We start from the raw sequence: 22826 nt of genomic DNA, 5'->3' as shown, positions 1-22826 counted from the left end.
TTATAAAAATAAAGCTGTAACCTTTGAAACAATTGCTATATCTTTGTCGAGCACTGTTAGAGAGAGAGAGAGAGAGCTAAGATGGGAAGAAGCGGTGTAGGTGCTGTAGCTCTCTTTACTCTCTCCCTTCTCTTCGTCTCGTATAAGATGGTGGATTCAGCAATCGGTGTGAACTGGGGAACGTTGTCGTTTCACAAGATGAGACCTTCAACTGTGGTGGATCTACTCAAGGCGAACAAGATTACTAAAGTTAAGCTCTTTGATACGAATCCAGATGCGCTTCGAGCTTTGATGGGTACTGGAACCCAAGTTATGGTCGGCATTCCTAACGAGATGCTCTCATCTTTCAATTCTGATTTGTTTGTTCAGCAAAATCTCTCTCGCTTCATCGGCAAAAACGGTGCTGATATTAGGTAAACGGTTACCATTTCTCTTTCTCTCGAGCATCTGTCTGTCTCTTTATGCTAGGATTGACCCACCAATTTCTCAATGATAGGTATGTTGCAGTAGGGAATGAGCCCTTTCTGACTAGTTATGGTGGGCAGTTTCAGAACTATGTAGTTCCAGCTATGGTTAACCTGCAACAGTCTTTGGTTAAGGCAAATCTAGCTAACTATGTGAAGTTGGTGGTTCCTTGCAACGCGGATGCGTATGAGGCTAATGTTCCTTCCCAGGGGACGTTCCGGCCTGAGCTCACACAGATCATGACTCAGTTGGTTTCATTTCTCAACTCCAATGGCTCTCCTTTTGTGGTTAATATCTATCCTTTCCTTAGTCTCTATGGAAACTCGGATTTCCCACAAGACTATGCCTTTTTTGAGGGGAGTAGTCATCCGGTTCCTGATGGGCCTAACACTTATTATAATGCATTTGATGGGAACTTTGACACTCTTGTTGCTGCTCTCACCAAGCTTGGATATGGTCAGATGCCTATAGTTATTGGTGAGATTGGTTGGCCTACGGATGGAGCAGTTGGTGCTAATCTCACGGCAGCCAGGGTTTTTAATCAAGGGCTTATTAGCCATGTGTTGAGCAACAAAGGAACACCGCTCAGGCCAGGCTCTCCTCTTGCGGATGTCTATCTTTTTGGATTGCTTGATGAAGGAGCGAAAAGCACACTGCCTGGTAATTTTGAGAGGCACTGGGGAATCTTCTCTTTCGATGGACAGGCCAAGTATCGTCTCAACTTAGGACTAGGCAACAGGGGACTCAAGAATGCAAAAGATGTGGCTTACCTTCCTTCTAGGTGGTGTGTGGCTCATCCATCAAGAGACATGACCCTAGTTGGAGACCACCTCAGGCTTGCTTGCAGTGAAGCAGATTGCACAACACTCAACGACGGGGGCTCGTGCAGCCAGCTTGGTGAAAAGGATAATATCTCATACGCTTTCAACAGCTACTATCAGATGCAGATGCAAAATGAAAAGAGCTGCGACTTTGATGGACTTGGCATGGTCACCTTCTTAGATCCTTCAGTTGGGGATTGTAGATTTCTTGTGGGCGTTACTGATAAAGGCTTATCGTCAAGTGCTGAGCCAATGGCAAGGTGGTCTATCTATCACATTTGCATTGGAGGATTGATCTGGACTCTCACAATGTAAAGTTGGGAAATTTTCAGTGTTACATTTTTTGAGCGATATAGTAGATATAGGATGGAGAAATTACATAAATATAGAGGGTCAGATGTATTTTATTGTATTTGAAATCACCTTTTGAGCCTATAAGCTGAAAAGCAGAACCATTGTTATCTCTGTAATATCTTATTGGGGTCTATATTAGAAAATCAGAACCACTACAAGTCTACAACTATACTACCTTTGTTGTCAATTTAGTGTCTAAGATGAACTCAAATCGGTTATCAAAGAGATTGTGATCATCACTATAGATTCACTTTCACTAATCTTCTAAGTGCTTCCTCGAGTCTATCTGTTACACCAGTTCCTAAAAACCTTCTTCGACTTGGACCAGATTCCTCTAACCCTGTTTTGATTTTGCAAGGTGATGTGAGCTCAAACAGCCTCCTGTCCTTCCAAATTTCTATTGCACCCTCATGTGACCGAAAATTGGCCACATTAAACAAGTATTAATGATTCTCTGATTGCACATAATTTTATTCAAACAATTGAAGTAACATAGACATTTTATTAGTCTACACTATAAGCATCAACAAGAATCTCAAATTCAAATATGTGGAAGGGGGAACAAAAGATCAAAGAGCTAAAGAAGTCATGAAACAATACATTAATGTCAGAAGAATAAATCGGAGAGAGGCCAGCGTATGTCTCTACTTCTGCCTCTTGTAGATCTTACCCAGGAAAGATTTTAGCACTGCTTGAATTTCTTTACTCTGGTGAGCTTCGATCAACTTTGTCAGCTTCTCATAGCTTTCCCTCTCATATTCCATGAACACAGCCTATGAAATATCAAGATCAAAAGCGCAGATTATGGTACATATTAGATCAGATCTCTAATGCCTCTACTTTCATAACAGATGAATAACAGTCTTTTTCTACTCCGCTTGACTAACGAAAGGTCTAAATTAGTTCTTAGTGACAAACCTCGAGATCAATCTCTTTGTAGAGAGCTTTGACCTTAGCAACGTTTGATGGCTCAATTTTACCATAGTTCTCCTGAGACATTAAAAAGTTATTCAGTCAGATTAACATGCTGTTCCTGCTTCAATCTTATACGAAAAATGATCCTTGTGCGCATTACAAAGAAAACTGATTCTCACATATAGTATCTTAGTCTGTTCTTCACTGCAGCGTTCCAATGCCTTAACCACCAACCACGAGCATTTGAAATCCTCTATGTCTGTCCCTATCTGCGTTATACAACACATCCCCGGTGAGATAAACACCCATATACAATAAGATCAGCTTCGAAAACGCAATGCGTTGGCATAAATTTTCACCTTGCCAAGTGTCTCGGGATCAGCAAAGCAGTCCAGATAATCATCCTATGGAAAAGAAAAGATATCAACTTGCTTATATTGTTCTTGTAAATCTTGAAATGAACCCATAATATGAACTCATGTATTAGTAACTAATTACCTGTACTTGAAAGTAAATTCCCATGTCAATAAGAACATCCTTCACATCAGTATGGCTTTCCAAATTTTCTCCCGCCATAAGCAATGCACAAGCAACCTGAGTACAAGAATGGATGTTTGGTAGTCTTAAAATGTGTAAATGGATATGCCTTTCACATCCAAAGCATTTCTTTTGATGTCTTGATAACTTATGTATGACTCTAAAGAGATAGAGAGAGGGATTAAAAATCTGTACTCACAGGAAGATAAAATGAGTAATAAGCTGTTTTGTACTGGACAATACGCCTATGGCTGCACGTTTTAGAAAACTATATCATCAGTCAGAACATGTTAATGCTATTTCAATGCACCATCCATTAAGAAGAGATGAAAGCTCTCACATTTGCAAGGAGTACTTGGACAAATCTTTTTCTCCATCGAAGGTAGTGATCAAATCAATCATCTGGCCACAAGCTGTTTGAAACTCTACCTAGAAACGATGTAAGAGAACATAGTTGAGATAAATTGTGAAACTGGAAAGTTAAAACGCCAATTAGATTGTTACCTCATTAAACAAATCAACGAGATCAACATAGTAAGGCATTCCCTTGAAGTGCTTTTTGAGAATCCTGTGAAATATGATTGCGAAGTAGAATCCCATCGTTAATAGCAATCATACCAACCTTTGGCTGTCTGAACCAACAGGGCTGGCCACGGCGTGTGACAGAGTTGTCCATGATGTCATCAAGCACAAGGAAATAAGCTTGAAGCTGCAATGCAAAAGATAAAAAAGAACCATTGAGATGAAAGACAAAGATAGAGAGAGAGAGTCAGACAAAGAGAGAGTAAAAGAGAAATATATACCCATTCAATACACCAACCAAGAGCACATGCGAGGAAACTCTCTTTATCTGTCAAGTCTTGACCTTGCTTCAAGAGCTTGTAGCTATCAACCACGGAGAGACCACGATTGAGCTTCCCTGCAGAACAGAACAGAACAGAACACACAAGTGTTTGATGTCAGTTGATTATGTTTAGATGAAATGTCTGAGAGAGAGGCTCCTCTCACCGCCGCGTACATTGTAGTCAAGCATCTGCAAAGAGAGAGAGTCACCAAATCAGCAAAAAAAAACTAACTGATCAAAAAAATTCTGAATTCAAATAGAAAAAAAAATGAAAGTGATTCGAGGGAATATACCCGTTCAAGCCATTGACGAGACTCGTGGGTGAATTCAAAGGAAGGATCTTGAAGCAGGTCAGATTTGAGAATAGAGTAAACGTCGAGGAACGTTGATTTCAGATCCGCCATTGATAAGAGAATCAGGGAAGGTGTGCAAACCAAATGCTACACCTGATTCAATTGTTTAATGTTCCTTCCTTCCTAGGATCATGCTTATATCGACGTCACGTGACTTTTCTTTAAATGGGCCACAAAAAAGCCCATTAAATGAGCCGACTTAGGCCTGGTTACCTCAGAATACAAGTATTATATAAACTGCGCGAGTGTGGGAAAAATAACCTAATTTTGTATTACAGAGCTTCAAAGGATGGCGATAATGTCTGATCTTTCACCAGAATTGGTAGGGGAGATTCTCGCTAGGGTTCCGATGACAACTCAGGCGTACTTGCAAAAAGTGGAAAGATTTATCCAAAGATGAGATTCTTTGCAAAGCAGCAGAAGCAAGGAAACAATTTAGGGGATTCATGATGATGGATTCTAGGGTTTGTGCAATGAAGTTTGATCTCCAAGGAATCCGAAACGAGGAAGAAGACTTTGTTGATCCATGTATAAATTAAATAGAAAAACTTGATCAAATCAAGGTATCTAAAGTCCTTCAATGCGACGGCTTGTTGTTAGTTGTCATGGAGGACAACTCGAGTCTTCTAGTATGGAATCCTTACTGAGGACAAATGAGGTTTATCAAACCCAGAGACAGCTTCCACAGAATCGACATGTATGCTCTCGGATATGACAGTAACCGTAACCACAAAATCTTGCGGATTGTGGATGATTTCGACAACCGTGACCGTGAGCACCTTTTCGGGTACGAAATCTACGACTTTAGCTCTCATTCTTGGAGGGTTCTTGATGTCACTCCAGACTGGGATATACACCGTTATCAATGCTTCGTGTCTTTGAATGGAAACGCTAATTTTTTTTCCCAAGAGAAGGTAGTAATTACAGGAGATGTAGAAGAGATTGAAATTTTTTTTACTATGTTTTGATTTCACAACCGAGAGGTTTCGGCCACGTCTTCCTCTGCCATTTCACTCTTATGTGTTGGAACTGTGGCTCTATATTGTGTTGGAGATGATCAGCTTGCGGTGTTATACCAGCGGTTGGAGTCAGATGAGGTATTGGATATTTGGGTCACCACTAACATCGAGCCCACTGCTGTGTCCTGGAGCATGTTTTTAAGAGTGGATATGAAACCACTCACTGGATTTCAGTTCGATGAAGAATATGGGAGCTTCTTTATCGACGAAGAGAAGAAAGTCGCCGTGGTTTTTGATTTAGACAGGTATAGACGGTTGGAGATCCGTCGCTACCAGACAGCTTACATCATTGGAGAAAATGGATACTTCGAAATTGTAAATCTCAGTGAAGCTCCGGATCTTGGGAAACCTGACAAGTTATATAACGTCTATGAGTTCTGTTACCCACTTGTGTCCTCTTCTAATTATTCTCCAAGCTTAGTGCAACTCTAAACCAACCAACCAGCCGGACAAAAGAGTAAGCAAGAGATCATAACTAGTCCCTTATACTATACACTACTACTATATTTGTTTATGCATCTTGTGTTTTGCTATTTATCATATTAATAAAGTGTTCGGCTTTTACAACTCTACTATAGTACTTTGTCCAATTTCACATCCAAACAAGAAGAAAACAGAGATGCCTTTAAATCTATTTCATAGACTCTGTTCCATGTTAAAACAGTTCATGTATTTACTGTTACAATGAGAAATATGAATAAATCATCAATCTCTCAATAAAGATATATTCGTATGGACATTTCTATTAGTTTCCCTAAACAACCTAAAAGCATTTTTATATCTGCTACAAGTCTTGTGGTTTCCATTTTCTTAGTTCAGCATCAACAATACAATGTGCTTCCTCTGCAATCTCTGCTTTTCTCAAGGCACCATCAATCGCCTGTTTTAACACCTCCATCTCTTTCATCTTCTCTTCCAACATCCTCTCACCTTCTATTCTGCTCTCATTGATCTCTTCTAGTTGAGCAGCAACTGTTTTCGCTTTAAACTGAACCATTCTCTCTGACTCTTCATGCTTTCCTCTCAAATCCTCGTATTCTTGCATTGATATTCTAATCTTCTTATCAGGCTCATCATGTGTTAGACTCTCTTTCTTCTCTGTGAGTACTTTCATGTCTTCCACAGCTCTTTTCTCTGCGGTTTTCGCTTTCCCCACCGCTCTTCCAACTATCTCGAGCTGTTTCACTGCTTCACCCATTGCCATATGTGTGGCTGCTGCTTCTCTCCTGAGTTCATCCACTTGCATCCTCATCTCTTCCGCTTCGTTTCTTGTTTTCTCTGCTTCACGTAAGATTTCGTCAACTTTACGACTCGCTTCTACCCATTCTCCCTCTTCAACTTGTTGTCTCTCCTTTTCTTTTCCCTTCAAATCTCTGTTTTCTCTCTGCACTCCATCTAATTCAACCGTGAGTGTGCCCACCAAGCTTTTGTATGAACTTTCTTGGTCACATATTTCTTGCATCGCACTCTTCGCCTCTTTGAGTTCACGAGCTAGTTCAATCTCCTCCTGCAACCTCTCGTTTCCCCTAGATATCTCCGCTAACTCCTCGATATCTTTCCTTAGCTCAGGGTCACAACCTCGCTTCAGATCTTCAAGCCTTTGCTCAGCCTCTCGTCTCATAGCCGCGTAAGTTTCTCTCGAGGCAATGCTCTCTTCCTTAATTTTTTCCTCTTCTTCTTTTTTCCTGGCAGCATCTGACTTAAGTTGCTCAGCAGCATCACGCATTTCCACTATCTCATGTGACATATCTTTGATCTTTTTGGAGTTAAGTATGGAAGCACACTCTGCTTCCTCTGCCTTTTGAAGTTCAGCTAGCCTTTCTTCTACGGAGATGTTAAACAGTTGTTTTAATTCAGCGAGCTCGTGTTTCGCCATGCATAGCTCTGCGGTACTCAAAATGTAATCCTGTCTTGCGCGCTCTGTTTCTTGTTTATCAGATTGAAGTTGTTCTAACCGTTGATACATGGTGTGTTTTGTATAGATGGCACATTTCCTGGAATGTTTGGTGGATTCTAGTTTAACCCTTAAATCAGCGGCTTTTCGTTGAGCAGAGTCGAGATCGGAAAGAGCTCGTGCTTTAGCTGCGACAGAGCCATCAAGACAAAGCTTGACTCTATCCATTTCTTGTTCGGCCAACAGAAGTTGTGTCTCCTTTTCCGACACATGATCGGTCGTGTCCTTAACGAAAAAAAAAAATGAAAAAATATTTAGAAACAATGTTTTTTGCGGGAAAATTGTGGAATACCGTTTTTTGTTTTAATACCTGAGAGGGGGAGGAGGAGGAGAGACGTTGTGGTTGTTGTTTCTTAGAGAAGCTAACTTGACGGAATAAACTAACGGCATCTCTAACAGATTGGAAGGGAGCACGAGTGTCAATCTCTCCCACCTCAGTGCTTCGAGGAGGAGTCTCCGGAGGCATCACCGGAGCATCCGTTCTGATCTTCGCCATCAATCTTCTCAACACAAAAAAAAAATTACGTAATGAAGCAAAGAGAGAGAGAGAGATAGAGAGAGTTTGATGTTGATCCTTAGGATCTTTTTGTCTTCCAAATAATGAACAAGAGGGTCGCCATGTTTTGCGGTCGTGTCTTTTTGTGCACTCTAAGGTCTTCCTCTATCTATTCTTCTATTTTTAGAGACAACCCACTCTTCCTCCTCTATTTTCAATTTTGACTATTGATCATCTTATTTCTTTTCTTTCATTTGTTGGGGGCATTTGGTAAACTCAAAACATCAAAATCTTGAATCCTAAAATAAGAACATCTATGTACATTATTCATTTAGTACTTAGAAATTATATATAAGAACATTTTCTTAGCATGAATAAAAAGTTATTAATAGAGGAATATATCCAACCGGCGAGCTTTCTCCAAATTTGAAATATTGGTGACCATTGCATCGTTCGAATTTGCTTACCCTCATAAGGACACATACTTTTATCTATACAATACAACTGACGTTAAACTGGATAATTGACGTTCTTATTACGATAAGAACATATTGTTTACCAAGTGTTACATGGTCATAATGTAAATTTTGCGTGCATGGATGAATCTTTCTATATATAGTAAGTTGTGCAAACCAGAAGCTGAAAGTGGAGGAGTATTCAAGCTCATCAATGGTCATCAATCATCATCTGAGATTGTTAGCGTAATACCATGCATGCATTTGTCAAAAAAAAAAACAAATTTCCTCAAAAAACTAAGTTATATACATGATAAAGAAATTAAGTTGCTTAATACATGATGCTCTAAATGCCTAAATAATTTGTCTAAATCAGTAAATTTTGGTGGCAATTGTACCCCAAACATATTTACAACAGAAAAAGGAGAAAAATATATAGAGGATATATATGAGACAAAATATTAATAAGATAAGAACAAAATCAAACATGTGAGAGAGGAGAAGGAGGGTTGAGAAGAAAAGGATAAATTTAATCTTAAAAAAATAAACAAGGAGAAATGCAATGTATGTTAGGGTTCAACTAAACCTCTTGCTTAGTTATATTCGACGTGGGAAAAAAAACCAAAAAATATTTTATCTATTTTTATTTGGACGTTTAATATCTGGTCTTTTTTTGTTGGAAAAATAATACTCAAATTAATAAAAATGTGTAATTTAATACCTCAAAAATTAAATGTTGTTATTTTCCTACTTACGATTTCTTAACAAAAAATAAATTCCAGTTTTACCCCTATTCATTTCTATTATTTATTAATTTATAAATAACATTAAGTTAATTTTTAATTTTTGCATAAAAATGTAATTGTTAATATTTCAAATAACCACTATTTTATTTCTTTTAATTCACAACAGATTTCTATTTTATTTCTTTAATAATTTTTAATATTACATTTTATTACCATTTAAAATAGAAAAACTCAAATAAATTAATCAGAAGAATAACTATGATTGTTCAAAACCGTTATCGACTTTGTTCTTTTTTTTTTCTAATCGTGATTGACTTTGTTTTGTCCATTCAACGAAAATCTCACTGTAATTCCCAAGCATTAACCAGCTGCAAGATTCTGAATTTTTGAAACCCAAATCAGAAATTTTGAATTGAGATATACAAAAAGAAGTAAGTTGTTTTGCGTTCTCTGTCATGTGAGGTAGAAGCTGTAATGTGGCTGTACCGGTGGAAACTCTATAAATCTTTGAATTGATTTGTGAAGCATCGGTGATGGAGATAACCCCATCGTCGCCACTCTGTTGCTTTGATCATATTTGGGCGATTTCGGCTGGACCAACGACAAAATCAAAGGTTCGTTGGTCGGATCCAACAAAATAAAAAGATAGATGAGTGAGGGAAGAGACATGTAAGAAAGAGACAGATTGGTCGAGATAAAGGGATTGATAGGCTCTCGTCGTTTTTCTTCTCCCACACAATTTCAGTTTTAGGGTTTATGTGTATTTGGAAATTTGGACATTAATCAGATCGGGATTTGGTTTGGTTTGATAATTATTGAATTTGTTTTTCTTATTCACGAAACATTGAGAAATCTTTAAAAAAAAATTTAAAAATTTTTGGAGAAAATAAAATATAAATATTTTTTGAATTAAAGAAATAAAATAGTGATATATGAAATATTAATAACAATTATATTTGTTTATTTAAAAACATAAAATTAATTTAGTGTTATTTATAAATTAATAATTAATAGAAATGAATAGGGGAAAAACTGGAATTTATTTTTTGTTAAGAAATCGTAAGTAGGAAAATAATAACATTTAATTCTTGAGGTATTAAATTACAAGTTTTAATTAATCTGGGTATTATTCTTCCAACCAAAAAAGACCAGGTATTAAACATGCAAATAAAAAATAGATAAGGTATTTTTTGATTTTTTTCTCTATTCAACGTGGATAATATTTGTTCTATTTTTTTTTTCTCTTTAACATTTCTGAAAACTTTTTAAGAAATCAAGCTTATTAGTAAATGTCAAAGTTATCTAGCTGAAATTAACTAATTAGTTTACTGAATGCTATAAAATGTCTTTCGTATGTGTTAATTGTGTTGATATGAATATTTTGTTCTTTTACTATTTTAAAATCTGTGTAAGAATTTTTTTTTTATATAGTAAAGTAATTCACTTCAAATTGTATTGATACGTCAAGAAAAGAAAAATAAGAAACAATACAAACCTAATCATAGAGATCGACTACAAAATAATTAAAAATAGAAAAAAGTCTAACAGACTTTAATTTAATTGCTCTTTAATATTATGTGGAAATTGTTGATCTTTGTGTAGTTATTGAGCAAATGCAATAAGAAGAAATTAAATAAATATATGATATTGATATGTCATCATACACAGACACATCATTGAATTCTTGACCAAATAAATTAAAAGAAAACACATCATTGAAATACACATTTTTGTATTTATCCATGGGAGAGATAAACTGATAACCAACCCACACAAAGATCCTCCCACAAAAAAGAGAGAAAAATAAATATAGGTGTCTTTGTTCAAAAGGTACAAATGTCTAGAAGAAGAAAAAGAAAAACAGTTGGGGCAGGCTTGAATATATGTAAATTGTGACCCCTACCTTTAAATTTAGGTTAGACTTTGGAACTTAATATTAACGAATATAGACATTTCTAAAGGAGAAACGTCGCATACCGTACTGATATTTGACCAAACCTTGATCAAATCTATTAATTTTAAATAAAATAATTAAAAGAAAATGAGAAGAAGAAGAAAGAAAGAAAGATTAGGCAAACAAGTGTGTATGTATATATATCATTAAGGAGTCAGGCAATTTGACCAAAGAAGATAAACAAAAAACAAAAGTCAAATAAAGGAAGATGGCTTTTACATATTAAAAGGCAAAATTAAGAGTCTCATATCTTATAAAAGTTCCAGCCAATCCATTCATTTTGTGTGGGTATATATATAGACACACATCATTCTTGTTTCTTTAGTTTTCCACATAGTTAGATTTGTAAAGAGAAGATGAAGTTCTTGTTAATGAGCATGACGTTGGTATTAGTGGTGGCGTCTGGGGAAGCAGCTAGGGAGAGATGGACCAGAAATGAGATGGTTGAGATGGCTGGCTACGGCGAACAAAAACTCTCCTCTGTTCTTCTCACCGCAACTCTTCTCTCTTCCTCGTCCTCTCCTATTCATGGTACGTATACTGAAATAAACCAATTAGCAATGAGTGAATTTGTTCATGTACATTATATACTAAGAAATTTCTAACACATCATCATCATCATGTAGGTGCTACTGTTGGTATCAAGTGCCATACTAGATATAGGAAAGGATCTAAATGGATCAAAGGTGTGACAGATGTGTCGGGGAAATTCGTCATCGATCTTCCTTCTCACCTCCACGCGATTCCTGACCTAGACAAGGCTTGTATCATAAAATCACTCTCTGTTCCTAAACCGTATCGATGCTCTTCCAAGATTCATAGAGGCATTCAACTCCTCTCCTCTTCTAGTGGCTCCCGTGTCTACACAGCCGGCAACATCACCTTACAATAGAGAGCACCATGTATGTAAAAAGAGATTCTAAATTAATCTTTCTAGGAAAGATCATTCATGCCTTTATGTTTTTTTATGGTTCCTTCTCACTTCTTGTGATAAAGAGAGATAGGCTTTGTAAATCTTGTTTTTTCTTGCTCTTCTTGTATATAAAATTCATGTTTTCTTCAACCTCGGATCTTCTTGCTACTACAGAGAACATACGATCCTTTTAACTGATTATATATTAGATGTAAAGTTTGTTGCGTTAACTGAACAACCAAGGCTAGACCAAAAAGCTGAGAGAAGACATATATGAAAATGACTTTAGCTGAGTTTGCAAAAAAATATATATGAATGTTTTTGTACTTAGCAGATTCTGTTTTACTTAATAGGTTCTCAAGATAATTGCTACATCATTCAAATAATTAATAGGAGACGAGGGACGATTTTTGTTTCATCATATGGTTTGCAATTCAGACATAACACACACACATCTCTTGATCTTTAGTTCCACTTTCTTATAACCCATCCAACACTCAATATGTACTGTACAACCTAAAATAAGATCACAATTCCGTAGTATATTCAATCCCATAAGCTCCTTCTTCCTCTACTGGCAACGTGGATTGGGTACGCGGCTGCACAACATAGCCATAGAAATATAAATATCAACTTTGTCTTGATGTTATATATTTCTCAAAAGAAAAAGACAAACAATGAAAGGAAAAGCTGACCAAACCTTCTTGAGCAGTTTGTCTTTCTACATTGTTTTGGTTCTTCATTCACCATTGCCAATGCGTTTTCTTTTTCTCTCGCTGCAGCTTCCCTCTTTGCCTTCTTTGTCTCAATTTCAATGGCTTTCGTTAGAGCATCCACCTTCTTCAACAACATCTGAAACAGAGGTATCTTATCTTAAGTAAGGTTTCATACAGTTGAAGAAATGAATAGAGATGAAGTTACCTTGATCTCTTCATTTTTGGCATTAATAGTACCCTCTTTACTCTCACAAAGCTTCCTTAAAGCAATTACTTCCTTCTGAAGTCTGTCATACAAAAACCCTGAAACCACATCTTCAAAATCCACATTTCCATCTTCCTCTGTTTTCCTTTTTCCATCTTCTTCATGCTGATCAGTTAATCCGTTTGTTGTAATCTTTGAATTCTCCTTTTCATTACTTTCCACAACTCTGTTAATTGTATGATCCAGAGCATGGATTCTGCCTGTATCTGAGCCTCTTGGCTGAGAGTTAGACCATTTCTTTGATCCACCACCACTCGTCAAGAATCCTAAAATCTTGCCAGATTTTTCAGTCTTTGTAGTTGGAGAGACTAGAAACGTGTTTGTGCCCTTCAAGCCATCTTCTATTGTTTTCAGCCTCAGCTTCAACCTCTCCTGTATTGATTACTTGCATTAGAAACTACACTTTTTACCAACAAAATATTAAACAATCTAAGCAATCACCTTTAGTTGGGATTCAGCCTTAGCAGTTCTTTCCGAAACAGCAAGTTTATCTTTCAATTTCTGCATTTCTCCCTGCACATAGACACAAAGTTCAACACTCATGTCTCATACATAAGCTAATCAGTATGAATAACTGGTTGTGTAAGTGCAAAGCAGTACATGGAGAAGCCTTCTCTCTTCAAGCCATTTCTTTACGGGCATGACTCGATCGTTCTCATCTTTCCATTCGTTAGCAACGGCAAGAGCCACTCTACTTGCTGATACTTTGACTCTGGCCAGCTCTCTCTCCAAGGTTCTCTTCTCATCCTGGTAATGATGAAAAAATCATGTGAGTTTCTTGAAAACAAATAAGAGAATGAAGTACAAGAAACAGAACACAATTACATTGAGCTGTGAAATTTGGCGGCGATAATCTCTAACTGCATTGGCGGCTGTTCCTCCTGCCAAGATTGCTTCCTCCAGTTCTACAATGCTTTGGGAGAGCTTCTCAATCTCCAACACTTTCTGGCGGTTGATTTTCTCAAGAAACTTGTTCTCGTCCTGACATATCTCAATCTGTCGCCGTAGTTCAAAGTTATGGTTCTGGACCTCCTCAACGATTAAAGCACGTTCAAGTGCACTTTTCAAGATTCTCTCTGCTTCAATAAGCGCCGATTCTTTTGATTTTGTCAGACGTTCCAACGCTTTCTTGTCCTCTTGAAGTGCAAAAATCTGCAAAATATCGGCGTGTAAACACAAGCATATCCGGCTTTTCACACTGATACAAGAAAGAAGTTTGAAATACAAGGTGTGTCAAGAACCTCGTGCTTGTGAAACTTGATCTGAGCTTCAAGAGGAGCTATGATGGATTCGAGGGGTAAAAAGTCATCGTCCTGTTGGTGAGTGTAAACCCTCCTAAGTGCTTCTTCTGCAGCGTCCTGAGCCGCCAATGCATCTTCTTTCTCTTCCTTCAGCTTCTTCATCTCCACCTCCTACAATCATGTCATAATCTTAACTTATTTCTAATCATTATGAATTATTTTTCATGTTTTGGCATACTCCCTTCACAAAGATGGTAGTCTTTGAGCAAAACACACACCTTTTGTTCAACAAGATTCTCAGTGGCTCCAAGTTTATCCTCCAACTTCCTTACGCTTTCTTTAAGCTGAATCACAAACAAGTAGCATAAGTAGAGCTCAATAAGCTCGAAGAAGTAAATTTAAAAATGGATAACATTGATCAAGAAAACTTTTAGGCAAAATTGAGTAAAATTATTTTAGAGGATTCTCAAGAACAGAGGAGATGATGATCATCATGTTACCTCCTTAGAGACTCTGTCTTTGAGCTCTTCATTTGTTCTCAAAGCCTCAACTTCAGCTTTAGCAGCCAAAAGCTCTTTCTCTTTATCTGCAGAGAGAAATCAAAAGAAACCAAGACTAACCTCACCATTAAGCAAATTACACATAAGGATTGATCAATAAAAACCAGACAAGAAAAAGAAAGAACCTTTAAGCTGGTTTTGCAGAGAAGAGGTGTTAGATACAAAAGGGTTTTCTCCTGCAGTCATTTTGTACTCTCAACAGCTCCTCCTTCTTTTGTTGCTGTATAGAAGATATGAGTTTTGGTCTAAACAGAAGACAAATGGAGCCGTTTAATATATACACACACACTATAAGAGAGAGAGAGAGAGAGAGAGGCCATTCCTTAAAGGAATTGACGTTAAAGGGGAGAGAGAGAGACAGAGACAGAGACAGAGTTTAAACTTAAACTTACTAAACTCTTTTACCTCATTCTGAAGCAACCGTCTCCATTTCAAACTCTTGACAGTAACCAACCCTTCCCTCTTATTCTTTCACTTTCAGACCCATTTTCAATTCATCCCTTATCTTAATTTTCAATTCTGAAATGCTTACAACTTGTTGACTTCTTCTTTTTTCAACTTATCTACTCAGTTACATAGAATTTTCACTATGGAATATATCAGACTAGAGTTGGTTTCACCATCATAATTACTGCATTCATACGTAGATTAAAAAAAATGTCCATATTTTTCATGCTCCAACATTAATGGTGTAGTAACTAATACTAGTATTTTAAAGGGACACGGTTTTTGAAACTCAATAATAAACAAAGGGATATGCTTCAAACCTTCAAATGGAAATTAAAATAGACAAAAAAAAAAAATTGTATAAGCTAAAGAAGAAGAGAATAATCCAAAAGAAGTTGGAAGAAGAAGCAGCATATGACAGATATAAAGACACTAATCATACGGATAAAGATAATTTAAATGATTGAACTAATTTCGTTTGGTGAATACCCTTTTCTTTCTTTCTGTTTTGTATTTCTTTTTAATAATAAAACTAACCATCAATATTGATTATATATCCTTGTCTTTATTCGTTTTTGATAAGGTTATATCAAGTTATATGAATGTAGGTAACAACAGATAACAATTATGATAATCTTGAAACAAAAACAAGATTAAATCAACTTCTTTTTTTTTTTTTTTGGACAAAGATTAAATCAACTTCTAAATATGTATTATCCATATGAATTTTGTGTAGTTCGATTAGTAGAAAGAGTAAGGAAGAAAGGTTGAAAAACTTGGAACAAGGAAAGCAAAGGGTGAAAAGGTGTTGCCTCAGCAATTAATAGCTTAACCGCAAAATATTGCACAAACCAAGCTTTCTTTGTATTAGTGGAAGTCACTCAATATCTCTCTTTGAATTATTAAACATAAAATGGGATTTTTCAAATAAATGAGACTCCTCCCTTCTTTGCTTCCAAGTCTTACGGTTTGGTTTAATAAGATGGAAACAATGATAGAGGATTAGACAAAGAACACTTATTAGGAAGAATAAATATAGAATCAACAGAGATAAATGACAAATTTAGGAGAAAGATTAGGTAAAATAACAGTAAGTCAAAAACGAATTAAGTAAATTGGCAACAAGACAAATCAATATTATATTTTCTTCATTCATTTTAGGTGATATTTAATAAACTAGACAAGACATATAAAATAATAACATATTACCGCAAATACTCAACATATAATATACTAGTGTATTGTTATTAAAGGCAAATAAAGGAAGCTTGAACATTATAAAAGTAAAGAATAAAATTGGAGGCGATGACCTGTACTTGTTCATTCCTTGGTTTTGTGGGTTGGTAAGCTCCTTTTTAAGACTTATCAGACAGAACCCAATCTGACCTGTAGATTTTGTCCTAATATTTTTTCACCTCACATCACAACCTTTTGGTCAGCCGCCAGTTGACTCATACATACGGAAGATGATAGAATGACGCAGAATGACCTAATCAATGTTTTGGTTATATTTCATTAGTAGCATCCCCCAACCCACAACAAGAAAATAATTTACAAGAGAAAAACAAGCACCATGTTTGGTTTGTATACATATATATATATATATAGATAACTAGTTGACTTAGGTTGTGTTACAACTTAAAACAGCATTACACACCCTCAAAAATTTACAGAGACAGATGTGTTTGTTTGTTCTCTTCATCCACTCAGGTCACCACTATCACCATAACTTACTCAATCTGGTTTGGGTTTGGCTTCCACGCCGAACATGTAGCCATGGGTCTCCTCTTCCAGAAGAGGTAGAGTGCTCCTTCACTCCCTCCCAGTTTGTAGTTTTTGTCATAACCCTTCAGAATCTCACTTGCTGCAAACGCTACGGATGTGCTGATCGGCCAGCCAGCGAACCCAGCCATCATCATTCTGACCCTCCATTTCCCCAGCACCTCGTGTCTCTCCACTCTCTCTGACTCCTCGCATGCTATCATGTTCACTATGTCTCTTGCTACGCAGTGTTGCTCTGCGCTGATCCTCTGCTTATCATCCCGTGGCCGCGCTGCATCCATCGACTCAAACATCGCTGTGTAGTAATCCAGTGTTTCCACAAACCGTGACAGGAAAGGCGACGTGTTTGTGTTTGATTCTTGCTCCACTAGTGTCACGAGTCTCGGGGAGAGGCTCTTGATCAGATGCAACAGCCTGTCTCTGTGATTTTCAACACTTACGCTCTCATCAGGCATGTGGTGCAATACATACGGGAAGTTCACAACAACAGCAAAGCCAGGTTCCACCCCAAGGTGTTCGCGCTGCACCTTGCACCCAGACATGACGGCATCGTGAAACTCAAATGGGACACCACATGACTCTGCAAACTTTGCGAGCCTCTCACCTACCAAGCTGAGCCCTCCCCCACGGGCATAGGTGGACTGTGAATCATCCACGCCAGTCACACGTAGCAACGGCGGCCCACCAGGGCGTTTCCCAAGCTCCTGGATCAAAAACAAGTATTGTGATCCCTGCGCAATCTGGAAATCGATAATGTGGACTCTGGTTTCCCCAGCTATTGCTTCCAAGATCGCAGTATTTGCAGTTGTGTATGCAAATTTCCAGTAGGGGCAGATTTCATAGAGAACGCCCATGTACGACATCAGTTCCCTTCCTGTTGGTTCATTGCATTTCAAAGCTCTGTATATATTGCTCCCAGACCCCTCAAGCCTCGCTCTAAGCCCTTCTGCCATATAAGTGCCTAAACGTTGGATTGGACTGCCTGATACCGATACCATCTGTTCCAAGACATCGAGGAATCCATACGCTGTAGCGAAATCCCCATCAGCGACCGCCCGAGCAGCCTCCACTAGCACCTCTTTCAAGTCTAACTGTGGAGTCAATGCCAAGAGTTCATCCCAGTTCCATGACTTCCCAGCAGCGGGGCTGAAACCCGAGAATTCTTCAACTTTTGTATCACCACTCAGCAGCGAGACCTCAAGTTCCCGAATCTTACTCTTGACACCAGCTTCATCATAGGCAAAAGAAGATGCCCCACTCAAGGGTGATCCATAGACGTTTTCAGGGGAAGGATGGAGATCTGAGATGCATGACTGAGAGCCCTGAGGAGAAAACGGGCTCCGGCCAGATGTGATGCTCACAGAAAGGGAGTCATAGGAAGGAAGACTACCAGAAGCAGTGGATGATTCGAGAGTAAAGAAGTTTTCTTTGGATGGGATATCAGAGAAGCCATTTTTGTCTATCGCTTGAAACTGAGGAGAACAGTAGACTTGAGGATACAGCATGTGCAGTCCAGCCGCACTGTGATGTTTCTGAGACGTTTGCATTGGAAAACCCCAGTAATACCCACCCCCCTGACCGATCTTCTTTAGCTAAATCTCTCTCTACAGTGTCTCTTGTTCAATCAAGGAGAATAAAAACCTGTCTCCATGCAAAAGATCCAAAAAGAAAAAGTTAGCTACAACAGAGTAAGAGTAAAAGCAACTATACACAGACACTGATTTGTCATAAAAGATAGACAGGTCTAGTTCTGAACTTTTCTCCAAAAAAAAAATGTATACATAACCCATTGGCAAGTCAGCTCACAATCAGTCATCAGAAAACAGATCTGACATCTTTCAGAAATCAAAGATGGGTTTTTGGTACTGCCTTAAGATTCCTCAAGCCAGAAAAAAAAAAACAGAAGATAAAAAGGTATAATCTATATATATATATATATATATATATATATTCATAGCTTCCACCCCAAAAATTGAAACCTACCACTCTTTATCCTCTCTACAAAAACCACATCTGGTCGAAGGTTGGAGTCAAACCCTAAAGCAGAGGTTTTTACCAGAATCAGGTAAACCTATTGGATTGAAACGATAAAAATCCAGGTTCCAAGTCAAGATTTTATACATTCATCAGTTTAAAAGTTGGGTAATTTTGAATCAACAACACAAGGGATACAAAAAGGATACAGGGTATAATTATCTCTTGCACCAAAACCAAAATCAAAACAAGTCATCTCCTTTCACAAACCAAAGACACATATAAAGCTAAGATTCCAGAACCCTATGATTCAAAAAGCTTAAAACCAGATAAAGAGTACAGCTTAATTTTTATGTTGAAAAAGAAGAAGCAATTGCTAAAATTTAGAAACAAGTGGAATTGAATCGTTTGACAAAAGAGAAAGGAACTACCATAAATCACCATGAAAGCTAACCTTTGAAAGGGGACAAAAGAGAAGGAAGTTTTCGTTGCATACTCAAGAATCAGCTTTTGAAGAAGAATGAGATGAGAAGAGAGATTATAAAAATAAAAGTGCAAATTGTCATGACCCTCTTGGAGTTAATTAAACACCCCTGTTTGTTTCGGTTATTTACGTAAAACGCCACTCTGACCATTGACTTTTGGACGGCACTACCACTGTTTTGTGTATTTTTAATTACTCTAATTGTTAACGTCTAATTGCTTATGAATTTAATGGAATGCGTAAGTAGAGTAATTGGGGAAATAGCGTGTGGAACATAAAAAATTGTAGAATTAGACTAATTTACCTTTGTTATGTACATTTTATACTACTCTTGTCGCTTTCGTTTTCTTTTATTTATGGAAATTATTGAAATCATCTTGTGTTTAATTTTACTTCCATAAAATATTTAATAACTAATTATGAATTCGTGGCTTCCGTGGGTTTTTTTTTTGTTGTCAACTTCACAATTAAAATTATAAACTCGCAAGTCGCAACCACAATACAATTATAATTAACGAGAATGACATTAAGTCAAACTTATGGAGTATACTTAAATTAAGTATGACATTTAAGATATAGTTACTTTCATTCACAATCATATAGCTAAGTATAAAATTTGACAAGGAAATGTTTTCACAAGGAAATTGACATTAGTCAATTTTCATATTTTTTCTTCTATTATATTTTCACATATTGTCAAGCTTGATAGATATTCTGTTTCATAATAGTTGACTTATTGCTAATGTACAAAAAAAATCTATTGGATATTTTGTTGATATAAGATTGGATAAAACCATGGTTTTTGTTTGAGGAAAGTATGTATAAGTGAGAATTGCACATATAGATCAAATCATCAAATTAAATATTTATCATCAACGGTAATCTCGATACAACGGAAACAGAAACACACAAAAGACTAATAACAACGTGCATCTAACTAGTTTCTATTTAATAAGAAAAAGAAAAAAAAAAAAGAAGAACAAGAAAACACCTAGTTTCCATAAAGAAAAGTCTCGTGCTTCAATATCATTATCCATAATTCAGTCAGGTACGGATTATATCAACCGGGAGACTAATCAAAATCTCATGTTTTAAATATTGTTCATTCTCATACCAAACAAAAAAAAAAATGTTATAAATAATGTTCATACGAATATAAACAAGAGCATTCCAATACTATATATATATATATATATCCCGACTAGCGCGTGAGTGTAAAGACGGGAGTGAGGAAGCAATCGCGTGGAAGAGCGTATAGTAGGGCTTTGTACGGTGGTGGTGGGATCGTAAAGAGGAGAACGCGTTTACGTCACATATCATTTTCATACGCCGGAAAATTCCAAAGATGAAGGACGTTCTTGGAACCTCCCAAATATCCTCCTCTGAATATCCGACACATGTCTTGTTCGTTTCTGTTTTTTTCTTAGTTTAATATATTGAAACAAGCTGATGGTGATGAGATATATTAATTGGATACAAAAATTTTGTGGCTTGCATCGCATGGAAAAGAAAGATTGTGTGTTTCGTACAAGAGAAGAGACGGTCTATAAATAGTGAAACAAATACTTTATTAAAACAACTTTTTCTTTTTTGTGTGTTTTTAAAAGACGTTAAAAAGAGAAGAGGATGAGATGTAAAAGCATGGAATTAAATCATATCTTTCCTCTTTCTTTCTAGAGATGGCATCTCCTATCTGGAAAACTAGTCGGAGTTTATTTATGTACAAACACAATTCTTACAAACCTGAGGAACAACTTTTCAAATTCAGCTCTATCTCAGAGGAAACTTGAATATTAATTATGGCGTCAAGGCCCTCAACATATTCCTCTTCTCTCTCTCAGTTTAGTTTTCAACTCTAGAAATTTCTAAGAAAATATTGCAAACCTCTTTGTATTTAAAAATCGGAAGTGGACAGGAGTACTGTATTCCCGGACCCCTCTTTTGTCCTAAAAGATCAAAAGCCAAAAAGAAAACACAAATGTAAATTAATGGCACAAGGCAACTTCGGTGAAACTACAGACTACCGTTATTCATAAAGAGAGAGTAAAGGCTTACGTAAGAGCAGGAGACGTAATCATGGTGCCCTCACCACACACGGTTACTCAGAGTAACTTACTCTCTTTGCTTTCTTAGCTTGTTTCTTCCTCACTACAAACACCATTAATTAATTGTCTTTTTTTTTTTTAAAGTCGAAGGTAAACTTTAATATTGTTAATAAACAAAAATATAATGGACAAAGTTGTTTGAGTGTATGTTTTTTTTTTTTGGAAATCTCTAAAAACAATTTTTCGTAATTAGCGCGCGAGATCATATCGCCTTATATATTTAGAATGTGTAGGTAAAACAAACGACTAATTCATCACTTGAACCTACGACATCGTCAACTGGATATCAGAATTGATGTGTAACATAACAAATAAGGATAGTCATAGAGGAAACATGGACATAAATGATATTGAGCATGAGAAAAAGAAGAAAAATTGGGAGTTGTCGGATAAAGATGAGGGAGGAAAGGAAAATGAGGTTGATTTGATGATCTATGATGGTGCGATATGTCACGAAATCTTTTTTTTTTTTTTTTTTTTTTTTTTTTTTTTTACCTTAAAACATTCTCCCACCACTATAACAATGAATGAAATTGGTGAAGATAATAACAAAAACGAGTTAGGGAAGTATTCTCAAAAAACTAGAAAACGAGACTACATTTGTGCTAAGATTTGACGACGATCTGCGTGCAGTGTGAAAGCATAAAACCTTATCAACGGCTATTTTCAGGTCTTATATACATGAACCACATTACTACTTTACTTTCTCTTCTTCTTTTTTTTTTCCGGTAATTTTGAAGTGGATAAAATTGTAGATCAATATAATTTTAGTTTGTTTTTCTCCAAATAATCGTATTATATATAAACCTACAACTATAAGAATCGTATTCTAGTTTGAGAATTTCGATGTCAAAATTTCCATCAACAAGTCATTTGTATACTAAATCTCTCAGAGAAAGAAAAAGATTATCTTAAAAAATCATTTGTCTTTTATTTGTTGGCATTTGAAGATGGAGGAAAGAAGACTTTTGAGATGCTTTATCTCTTCTTTAATTACTTTGACCTTTACTTGATTGTTTTACTAGCTAATACTTTTGTCATTTTCTCCTTTTTCCAGTCTCTTTTTTTTTTTCACTAGTCTTGTTTGAATCTAGTCTTTAATAACTTTTGAATATTCTAAACTACTTCTTTTGTAGTTTTAGTATTGTTGTATAATAGTATATACACATATACATCTAAGTACACGTTTATGTGTAGAACTCTAATCTCTCTAGAACGTTCAGTGACAATATTTTTTTCTCCCACTTTTCGTTTCAGTACGTAGTGACACATTTCCATAAAAGTGTCCATCGATTGAATTAACCATTCCCTTACGTTATACATTAAATAAACAGTTCTTACTTTTTTTTTAGTAGTGCCGTTTATCTTCACAGTTGATTTTGTATGACTAAGGAAGAAGACTAATGCACTAATCCCTCCACCATTT

The 22826-nt window shown here is 36.5% G+C and overlaps 5 protein-coding genes and 2 pseudogenes across 8 annotated transcripts; 3 read left to right on the top strand and 4 right to left on the bottom strand.

Annotated features, from left to right (window-relative positions):
* The first annotated feature begins 13 nt into the window (after positions 1–13).
* Positions 14–1792, top strand: LOC104718631 (glucan endo-1,3-beta-glucosidase 5). The gene is made up of 2 exons (XM_010436409.3): positions 14–413; positions 497–1792. The coding sequence occupies exons 1-2, from the start codon at positions 82–84 to the stop codon at positions 1599–1601; spliced, it is 1437 nt and encodes a 478-aa protein (XP_010434711.1). The 5' UTR covers positions 14–81; the 3' UTR covers positions 1602–1792.
* A 330-nt stretch (positions 1793–2122) lies between these two features.
* LOC104718629 (farnesyl pyrophosphate synthase 2-like) lies at positions 2123–4381 on the bottom strand (annotated as a pseudogene). Its single transcript, XR_015568447.1, has 11 exons — positions 4230–4381; positions 4101–4125; positions 3896–4011; positions 3597–3801; positions 3433–3521; positions 3292–3343; positions 3054–3149; positions 2915–2959; positions 2735–2824; positions 2559–2630; positions 2123–2413 (listed from the first exon to the last, which is right to left on the bottom strand). The product of XR_015568447.1 is annotated as a farnesyl pyrophosphate synthase 2-like (transcript).
* A 197-nt stretch (positions 4382–4578) lies between these two features.
* LOC104720290 (putative F-box protein At4g17200 pseudogene) lies at positions 4579–5753 on the top strand (annotated as a pseudogene).
* A 208-nt stretch (positions 5754–5961) lies between these two features.
* Positions 5962–7887, bottom strand: LOC104718628 (putative WEB family protein At4g17210). The gene is made up of 2 exons (XM_010436404.2): positions 7573–7887; positions 5962–7487 (listed from the first exon to the last, which is right to left on the bottom strand). The coding sequence occupies exons 1-2, from the start codon at positions 7756–7758 to the stop codon at positions 6093–6095; spliced, it is 1581 nt and encodes a 526-aa protein (XP_010434706.1). The 5' UTR covers positions 7759–7887; the 3' UTR covers positions 5962–6092.
* A 3190-nt stretch (positions 7888–11077) lies between these two features.
* LOC104718625 (uncharacterized) lies at positions 11078–11976 on the top strand. Its single transcript, XM_010436403.2, has 2 exons — positions 11078–11444; positions 11540–11976. The coding sequence occupies exons 1-2, from the start codon at positions 11270–11272 to the stop codon at positions 11803–11805; spliced, it is 441 nt and encodes a 146-aa protein (XP_010434705.1). The 5' UTR covers positions 11078–11269; the 3' UTR covers positions 11806–11976.
* A 158-nt stretch (positions 11977–12134) lies between these two features.
* On the bottom strand, positions 12135–14965 carry LOC104718624 (microtubule-associated protein 70-5). The gene is made up of 10 exons (XM_010436402.3): positions 14734–14965; positions 14549–14634; positions 14327–14392; positions 14049–14219; positions 13633–13959; positions 13408–13554; positions 13249–13320; positions 12748–13179; positions 12527–12678; positions 12135–12425 (listed from the first exon to the last, which is right to left on the bottom strand). Exons 1-10 carry the CDS (start codon positions 14792–14794, stop codon positions 12398–12400), a joined length of 1542 nt encoding a protein of 513 aa, XP_010434704.1. The 5' UTR covers positions 14795–14965; the 3' UTR covers positions 12135–12397.
* A 1575-nt stretch (positions 14966–16540) lies between these two features.
* LOC104718623 (scarecrow-like protein 13) lies at positions 16541–19494 on the bottom strand. Of its 3 annotated transcripts, none has more exons than XM_087469843.1 (2): positions 19266–19494; positions 16541–18478 (listed from the first exon to the last, which is right to left on the bottom strand). In XM_087469843.1, exon 2 carries the CDS (start codon positions 18382–18384, stop codon positions 16786–16788), a length of 1599 nt encoding a protein of 532 aa, XP_087325969.1. In that variant the 5' UTR covers positions 18385–18478; positions 19266–19494; the 3' UTR covers positions 16541–16785. The 3 variants fall into 3 exon arrangements, with proteins under 3 accessions (XP_087325969.1, XP_087325970.1, XP_087325971.1); XM_087469844.1 differs by having other exon boundaries at positions 19243–19330; XM_087469845.1 differs by having other exon boundaries at positions 18821–19314.
* Positions 19495–22826: the final 3332 nt, after the last annotated feature.

This window comes from Camelina sativa, chromosome 10 (assembly GCF_030686135.1).
Source record: "Camelina sativa cultivar CO46 ecotype springtype chromosome 10, ASM3068613v1".
NCBI lineage: Eukaryota > Viridiplantae > Streptophyta > Magnoliopsida > Brassicales > Brassicaceae > Camelina > Camelina sativa.
The sequence above is the reverse complement of the archived record's forward strand: the minus strand, read 5'-3'. Positions and strand labels throughout refer to the sequence as shown.

Excerpts from the sequence above, each read along its gene's own strand:
- LOC104718631 (XM_010436409.3), top strand. The coding sequence starts at position 82 with ATGGGAAGAAGCGGTGTAGGTGCTGTAGCTCTCTTTACTCTCTCCCTT. Across the intron at positions 414-496 it reads AAAAACGGTGCTGATATTAG|GTATGTTGCAGTAGGGAATG; the intron begins GTAAACGGTTAC and ends TCTCAATGATAG.
- LOC104718628 (XM_010436404.2), bottom strand. The coding sequence starts at position 7,758 with ATGGCGAAGATCAGAACGGATGCTCCGGTGATGCCTCCGGAGACTCCT. Across the intron at positions 7,488-7,572 it reads CCTCCTCCTCCCCCTCTCAG|GACACGACCGATCATGTGTC; the intron begins GTATTAAAACAA and ends TTTTTCGTTAAG.
- LOC104718625 (XM_010436403.2), top strand. The coding sequence starts at position 11,270 with ATGAAGTTCTTGTTAATGAGCATGACGTTGGTATTAGTGGTGGCGTCT. Across the intron at positions 11,445-11,539 it reads CTCGTCCTCTCCTATTCATG|GTGCTACTGTTGGTATCAAG; the intron begins GTACGTATACTG and ends ATCATCATGTAG.
- LOC104718624 (XM_010436402.3), bottom strand. The coding sequence starts at position 14,794 with ATGACTGCAGGAGAAAACCCTTTTGTATCTAACACCTCTTCTCTGCAA. Across the intron at positions 13,321-13,407 it reads AAGAGAGAAGGCTTCTCCAT|GGAGAAATGCAGAAATTGAA; the intron begins GTACTGCTTTGC and ends GTCTATGTGCAG. Across the intron at positions 12,426-12,526 it reads AAGACAAACTGCTCAAGAAG|CCGCGTACCCAATCCACGTT; the intron begins GTTTGGTCAGCT and ends TATGTTGTGCAG.
- LOC104718623 (XM_087469843.1), bottom strand. The coding sequence starts at position 18,384 with ATGCAAACGTCTCAGAAACATCACAGTGCGGCTGGACTGCACATGCTG.